The sequence below is a fragment of the Pongo abelii genome, chromosome 17 (assembly GCF_028885655.2).
Source record: "Pongo abelii isolate AG06213 chromosome 17, NHGRI_mPonAbe1-v2.0_pri, whole genome shotgun sequence".
Classification (NCBI taxonomy): domain Eukaryota; kingdom Metazoa; phylum Chordata; class Mammalia; order Primates; family Hominidae; genus Pongo; species Pongo abelii.
In genome coordinates this window covers 37,450,538-37,458,588 of record NC_072002.2, presented here as the reverse complement: position 1 = coordinate 37,458,588, position 8,051 = coordinate 37,450,538, and the positions used below count along the sequence as shown (strand labels likewise).

The window sequence follows — 8,051 nt, the reverse complement described above, 5'->3', positions numbered from 1 at the left end:
GACATGAACACTGACTGTGTTAAATCTGATTGTGATCTTTTACTTACTTTCAAAAGCCCCTTAGCTTACCTGTTATGGAAGCAAGTTTTCCAAACATTTTATGCTCTACCAGGGGGCTCAGACGTGGGCCCCACATCAAATGTGAAGGCCACTCAGACCCCAGAAGAAAATGCTATGGATTTCGTAGCTCCGGATCCCTTCTCCTCTGCAGGGGAAAGGGCCAGCAGTGGCTGGGAAGGGCAGGGAGAAGACCCTGTCTAACTGAAAGCATCAGAAGACCTCCTCTAACTCAAGTCCATCTCTCCAGCATCTGGCTCAGCCTAGCTTTGGCCCTCCACCATCTTAGTGGCTCTGTTTCGTTTTAAGTGTGAGGCAGGACAGGTGCTTGGGCTTTAGAATTAGAGCTGGGTTTAAATCTTGCCTTCGTCACTTCATAATCGTGTGTCATTGGCCACCTTATGTGATGTTTCAGAGCCCCAGGTACCTCATTGTTTAAGGGTTAAACGAGGACAGGTGCTTTAAGTGCCCAGCACAGGGCTGGCGCATGATATCTGCTTGGTGAATATTGAGTCCTCCCAAGCACCAGCCCCTTGTTGAAGACTGTGTCCAAGGCTTCATCTGCCTGTCACAGTTCACATCTCTGGTTTCTCGCTAGCCTGTTCTGGTGCCCTGGTAAGGAGTCCCTGATTTCATTCCCACTCATCTTCTTGCCAAGCATCTAACTTGTCAGTTCTGGTTTCTTGGTCTTCACTTTTGGAAGCAAACAATTGCTCCATCTTGACCCACTTTGTGATCCGTGTACCCAGCTGATTCCTGAGCACTGATTTCCCGGGCCCACCTGGGGAATCTGTCTTTCCCCTGGAGCTTCCCTTTCAAGCTTCCACATTGAGGCTCATCTGGAGAACAGCCTCATGGCACCTTGTGAGGGTGCCTTGCACCTGCCCCCAGCAGGCTCTTCCCGACATCAGGAAGCCCACAGAACCCAGTGGAAGACACATTTCATAAGCGCTAGGTGGACCTCAATGAATGTCAGTCCAAGCAAACTGGAGGTCTGCCCATTTGTGATGTCCCCAAGGTCACAGCTCTACAGTCCCTATCTACAGTAGAGAATTGTGCTCCAGTGCTATTGGGAGCCCTGACTTGCCACCATCCTAACCCTGTATCTGTAAGCCCTGGGAACCTGAGATCCAGGCCTCATCTGAGCAGTGACCTTAACCAGCAGCTGCTGTGATGCACTGTAAGTTAGCTCTGTACTTGGGACCAATATGTTAGCTGTTGCTTAGTCCAGTTTACATCTTTTTGGCTTTGTGCACCCAAAAAATTGTTAGATGAAGCAGCTAGGTAAACACATGTCAAAACAACCTCAGAAGCTGGCACTATTCTTTTTGGTATTAAAGAAAAAAATCTAGATTTTTCTCTGTACCTTTCTCTTTCTTAGACAGTTTTATGTCCTATGCTAATATGGAGGAATGGTGCTTCTCAGACTTTAACAGGCATACAAATCACCAAGGAGGAATGGTAAGATGTAGATTCTGCATCTTTAATAAGCCCGTAGGTGATGTGAATGCTGCCAATCCTTGGGCCGTGCTCTTAGTAGCAAGATGGTGGTGAGAGATGGCATATGGAAGCCCCAGCTTATGATGGTTTGACTTGTGCAACTGTCAACTTTACGATGGTGCAAAAGCATTCTGTAAAAATGTACTTTGAATTTTGATCCTTACCAGGCTAGCCATGTGCTGTATGATACCCCTTGGAGATGCTAGGCTGAATCATCTCACATAAAGCCTATTTTGTAAGAAGGTGTTGACTATCTCATGTAATTTATCGAATACTGTACAAAAGTGTTCTGAGTGTATTTGAGGTAGGAAACGTTAAGCTGTGATGTTTAGTAGGTTAGATGTACTTTTTTCTTTTTTTTTTTTTTCTGAGACAGGGTCTTGCTCCCTTCACCCAGGTTGGAGTGCAGTGGTGCGATCACAGTTCACTGCAGCCTTGACCTGGACTCTGGTGATTCTCCCACCTCAGCCTCCCAAGTAGCTGGGACTACAGGCGTGTACCACCATGCCCAGTTAATTTTTTGTATTTCTAGTAGAGACAGGGTTTTGCCATGTTGCCCAGGCTGGTGTCAAGCAATCCACCCACCTCGGCCTCCCAAAGTGCTGGGATTACAGGTGTGAGCCACCATGCCCGCCCCACCCCGCCCTTACAAAACAAAATAGAGACATGGTCTTGCTCTGTCGCCCAGACTGGAATGCAGTGGAATGATCCTAGCTCACTGTAGCCTTGAACTCCTGGGATCAAGTGATCCTTCTGTCTTAGCTTCCTGAGTAGCTGGGACTACAGGTGCAAGCCACCGCACCTAGCCATATTAGTTGCATTGATGTTGTATAGATGGTGTCATCTGAAGTCAAGAAGTATCTGTGTGAGGAAGCACAGTACTCGCGAGGCATTTCTTTGTGGTTTTGCCAGTCTTAGGTTTGCGGCCTTTCTGGACTATCTATTTAGAAGTCTAAAGGGCCCTTTATGGGGTGGGGGCTCTTATATAGCACCCCTTCCCATCCTGGCCTGGGTCGCTTCAGCTGGGCTGTGTGCAGGTGGCAAGAGGACCTTTCCCCTTCACCTGCCATTTTTCTTCTTTTCCAGCTTTGAATCTCAGCTTTGCTTTGCAGCTGCATGACTGGAAGCCACTTTTTATTGACACTGGTGTTGGTGATGTGATTCCAGACTTACACTCAAAGTTTACTCCCTGCTCTTGCTGGCCCTCAGCACTGTGCCTACCCAACTGTGCCAACAGCCCCGGGGAGGTGACGTCAGGGCGCACCCCCATCCCCAACCCAAAAAATCCCCCTTGATTTGAAAGATGTCTTTTGTTGCTGAACAGGTAACAAAACCACCGGGCTCAAATGCACTTCATTCTCCAGCCTCCCCCCACCCCACCCACTTGAGCTTGCAGCAGGGCAGAAAGGCTTCAGGCTCTCAGGAGTCACGGGAGGCAGCCAGAGCTGGGGAGGGCAAGGGGCCGGCTGTTCAGCACTGAGCCGGAAACGTCTGAGCGAGAGATAAAGAACTCAGCAGCCAGAGCATTCAACAGTTTTATTTGCTGCTGGGGAATGAAGGGAACAGGAAGGAATGACATGGAGGGGAAGGAAGCTCCTGACTCCTGTCACTAAGGTAGGGCACGTGGTACAGAGTAGTTTGTGTGAAGCGGCCGCCCCAAGCTGAGCCTGCAGCTGATGACCATAGACACCCTGGCAGGGAAATCTGTGATCAGAACAACAACAAAATGCCAAGGAAAACAAAACCCATTTGCATTTGGTATGAATTTCCTGTTTAAAAAGGTTTTATTAGTGGGGAAGAAAGGAAAAGTGGTGACTTCTAAGTGTCATTGGGCTGGCAAGGGCTCGGGCCCCTGGTGGGGTACAGTGGGGGCTGGGCCACACTCCCTGCTGCCCGTTTCCTCCTGGGGGCAGCTGCAGCAACCTCTCAGCTTGTCTGCTTCCTGTCTCTTACCTAACAGTCAAGACTCACTAGAGGAGTCCCGGGTCCCCCAGGCTGGCTCCGGGGGGAAAAGGAATCAGGCAGAACCGGCTAGTATTATCCCAAGGAGTGTGGCTGGGCGGAGCTTCCCCACAGATCTCTGAGTGTGGGGAGCACTGGAGAGGCCTCAGGGCAGTCCTGAGAGGGGGCAGGGCTTACAAGGGGCTGAAGCTGCCCTCTGTGGAGGAGGTCAAAGGGCAAAACCTCAGAGCCAGTCCACTGCCTGGCCTTCTTGCTTCACAGGCTCAGACTTCCTCCTCGCCAAAGCCCAAGGCTGCGACGTGTCTGGAATGTTCCGTGTCACAGAGGCGCCTCTGGCAGTGACCTGCGTCTCTCACCCTCATCTTCCTTTGCCTCCAAAAAGCTCATGTCATGGACGTGCAAAAGGAGACCTCCTGATAAAATGCCTTCTCAGCCCCGACTCCTCCCAAATAAACTAAAACCCACAAAACCGTCCATTCCACAAACCCACAGGCCAGGAGAGAGTTTAAAATGAAAATGCATCTTTAAAAAGTAATAGACCACTAACTTCATGGGCTCACCTCATAAATGCTAAAAACCAAACAAATCACCCCAAATCCAAGTAAATTAGCCTGATTTTATCACACAGGAAAGGATTCAGGCTTCTCTCCCCACGTCTGGGCTGGTGGCCTGTCATCCATCGGACCTCCCTCCCCCAGCCCCACCCCCCGGAGCTTGGCAGGAAACTCGGGGGCAGATGGGCAGTGGGGAGCTCTCTGGACCATTTCCAGATACCACAGGCCCTGCTTCTCAGAAAGGCTCTCCTCCTGTAGGCACTGACCAGGAAGGTGGATGGCTCATCAGAGATGCAAGGTGACAGACCCCATGTGAGGAAGGCCAAGGGCATTTTGTAGTTCAGGCGATGGAGGCACCTTGAATATTTTCTCAATTTGCTTTATAAACAGCAAGTGCCCTAAGTAAGTATCAGTTGATCTAGCTTTCGATCAGCTAAAGAGACCACATTAATCATATCCTCTCCCTCCTCCCTCCCCCCACCACCCAAATCACTGTCTTACAACTGATTCTGGCCAAGGAAATTTGTTAGCAAAATATTTAGGACTAAACTCAGTGCAATCTAAGATTCTGAAGAAGCCAAGTATTCTGTTTTGGCCCTCACCAGCTGCTGCTTGAATTTCTCCATCCTCCAAGACTGTCAAGAATCTGACAGCTCTGCTAACGAAAGCTGCAGACCCTAGGTTCGGTTCCATTGCCCTTTCTCTGGGCTGGTGTGTGAAGCTCCGAATCTGTGACCTCACTAGAATCAGTGTGCGCAAGGGGATCAGCAATGCAGGGCAAAGGTGACTGGTGAGACACACGTCTACGCAAACGCATACAGGTATACAAAAAGCAACAAGAGTTTAATTCTCTTTTTACATGGCCACAGGCTCTCTTCAGTCAGGGGAACTTCAGCTGGTGCCTCTCTCTTGCAGCTATGAGGCGACAGTGTGGTGACATGCCTCATACAGACTGTCCCAGTAAGCCAGGACAAGTCACCATTAAAATCTTGCACGGACAGCCCTGGGCACATGGGAATGGTAAGAGCCACCGCCTCCTCAGTCAGCTTAACCACAGCTCCAAACACAGTTTGTCCCAGCTGGCAAATGCCTCAAACACCAATCATGCGTCGTGCTCCTATTCTGGGTTTTTATAAAACACTTTTATATAGAGATATAGATAGCACAGTAAATGTGCTTATGATGCACTCTAACATAGAGGACAGGAATACACACTGTGGGGTGCCGCCCCAGCCGTCTCCACAGTGGAGAAAGTGCGAGGGTTAAATACACGTGGCGGGGTGGCAGACGGCAGGAAGTTACAGAGTGCCACGCTCCACGCCCTTCCACGCGACTGACTCATCCAACACTCAGAACTCGCCTTCTTTATCCCCTTGGTGGGTAGGAGCAGTAACAAAACAATGTCATTTTCTAAGGGTGGAGGATGTCAAACTGTCTGGTACCGAGAGAGCAATTCTTATCCAGAAATCATCTAGAAATAATTGCCGAAGGTCAGCCTGGCCCATGACCCCAGGCTAAGGGCTGCTCTGTAAAGGGTGGGACTGGCTCTGGGGGGTCTAAGGCTGATGCAGTATCTCTCAGACATTTGCACATTCACACACCCACACACCGCAGGGGAAAGTGCACTTCCAATGCTGATACAAAAATAGATTGGCACACTCTTTGACACAATGAGGGTATCTTTTAAAAGTTTTCCCCCAACTTCTGCAGACTCTCTTCCCCCGTATGCTCAAGCCCTTCACACTCCAAGTTGGAACAGATCTGGAGAAGGCCCTGGACCACGCTAGCAGTTTGTGAATGCCGGGGAGGAAGACTGGGCTGGGGCAGCTAGGGATTCTCGCTAGTGGACAGAAGGCAGGGCCTCTCTGTTCTCAGCAGGCACCTCCTCTTCCCTTGCTTGAGGAGTCCATAGCTCATGGCTCCTCTTGGCTACACAACCCAAGACTCCTTGGAAAGTTTCTAGTACTGCTTCTCCCCAAACTATGTCGAGAGGAAGAAAAGTCTGGTATTTTGAGTTCTACTTTTTTTCATTTCCAGTAGTAAGTGCTGCTCCACCGAGCTGAGAAGAAATGGCCCTTGGCTGTCCTCGAGGCCGGTGCTAGGAGCTCTGGACCAGCCGTCTGTAGTGGGGCATGACTTCGTGCTCGGGCAAGTGGAGGGCGAATTCCAAGGCCACTAACACCGGGAATTCAAAGGCAATCAGTTCTCGCCTGTTCAGCCGGAACTTCTCTTCCAGTTTCTGCAACAAAAAGAAAATGAAAAGCATGTTCATTTTGAAATTAAAATCCTAGTCTTTCTGCAATTGCAGCATCTCTATCCACCAGCCAGTGAGTGCTGAGGAGAAATCCACTTTGGGCAAAGCTCTGTGGAGGAAGAAAGGGAGGCATAGGCTTTGCTTCCTGCCTTCCGTCCTGGTTGTGAAGGAGCTGCTCCTTTCCCGGGGGGCTGCCCGGAACCAAACATACATCTTATGACATCATTTAATCCTCAGGAATATGACATGGTTCATGCTCTGTATCTCTATTTTACAGATGAGAAAACAGCCTCCAAGAACTCAGAGAGCTTAGCCAGGGTCACATGGGCAGCAAATTGCGGCACTAAGATTCCACCCTAACTGGGACTCAAACTCTACCTGTGACAACTAAGTGATTCAGGTTTAAAGGGAAGACTGAAAATAAAGCAAACCGGCGGTGGCTCATGCCTGTCATCCCAGCACCTTGGGAGGCTGAGGTGGGTGGATCACTTGAAGTCAGGAGTTTGAGACCAGCCTGGGCAACATGGTGAAACCCTGTCTCTACTAAAAATAACAAAAATGAGCCGGGTGTGGTGGTGGGCACCTGTAATCCCAGCTCCTCGGGAGGCTGAAGCAGGAGACTCACTTGAACCCGGGAGGTGGAGGTTGCAGTGAGTCAAGATTGTGCCACTGAACTCCAGCCTGGGTAACAAAGCAAGATGCTGTCTCAAAAAATAAATAAAATAAAATAATAAAGCAAACCACCCACCACAATAAAAACCACATGGTTAAGTTCAGAAGGGAGTGCACTGATTCTATGTAGTTCAGTCCTTTCATCTTACACACAAGGATCTAAAGTCCTCAGGAAGTCTCCACTTTCACAGTGCCGCACAGTTGGTGTGTGTCTAAACAGGGCTGAGCCTGGTGGCATCCTGTATGCCCACCCAACTGGAGGGGCTGCTGGAGCTGGAAAAGGAGGAGAACCACCAAGGTGGGGATGGACAGGGAGGGCCTCATGTTGGCTTAGGCACATTCTGCCTTGGCGTTAACTCAGCTTTTGTCTTAATAAAATAAATCCCACCCACAGAGCAGATGTTGACTGCCTTCAGAGTATAACTGGGATGAGATCTTGAGTTAGGTTTCTTGCTACTGTAAGTGGCTGGTCAAACCATTACTGTTATATTCTGCATCAACAGCGAGGAAGGCCTCACCCCACGTAAGGAAAGCCAAGGGCATTTTGTAGTTCAGGCGATGGAGGCACCTTGAGTAAGGTAAAGTTGTCAGCTTTTGCTGTCTGGTATATTGCTCAACTATGATTACATGTGCATATTATTTATAATTTTATAATATCTGTTACATCTAAAGATTCAGGAGTTCTTGGCTGGGTATGGTGACTCATGCCCATAATCCCAGTACTTTGGGAGGTTGAGGTGAAAGGATAGCTTGAGGCCAGGAGTTCGAGACTAGCCTGGGCAATACAGCGAGACCTGGTCTCAAAAATAAAAAAAATTAGCCAGGCGCAGTGGCACATGCCTGTAGTTCCAGCTACTTGGGAGGCAGAGGTGGGAGGATTGCTTGAGTCTGGGAGGTGGAGGCTGCAGTAAGCTATGGTTGTGCCACTGCACTCCAGCCTGGGTGACAGAGTGAGACCCTGTCTCAAAAAAAAAAAAAAAAAAAATCATTAGTTCAGCAGATGTCTCTATAAGCCTACTGATTCTCAGCTCAGAGTTGGTGTCCAATGGTCA

The 8,051-nt window shown here is 49.3% G+C and overlaps 1 protein-coding gene across 4 annotated transcripts in view; it reads right to left on the bottom strand.

Annotated features, from left to right (window-relative positions):
• Nucleotides 1–4,895: 4,895 nt before the first annotated feature.
• CABLES1 (Cdk5 and Abl enzyme substrate 1) overlaps nt 4,896–8,051 on the bottom strand; it is a 122,989-nt gene continuing 119,833 nt past the window's right edge. For all 4 annotated transcript variants that reach the window (XM_024235956.3, XM_054537707.2, XM_054537708.2 and 1 more), the window contains one exon: nt 4,896–6,312. In XM_024235956.3, the coding sequence (XP_024091724.2) occupies nt 6,172–6,312 (141 nt within the window). In that variant the 3' untranslated portion in view covers nt 4,896–6,171. The remainder of the gene's footprint in view (nt 6,313–8,051) is intronic.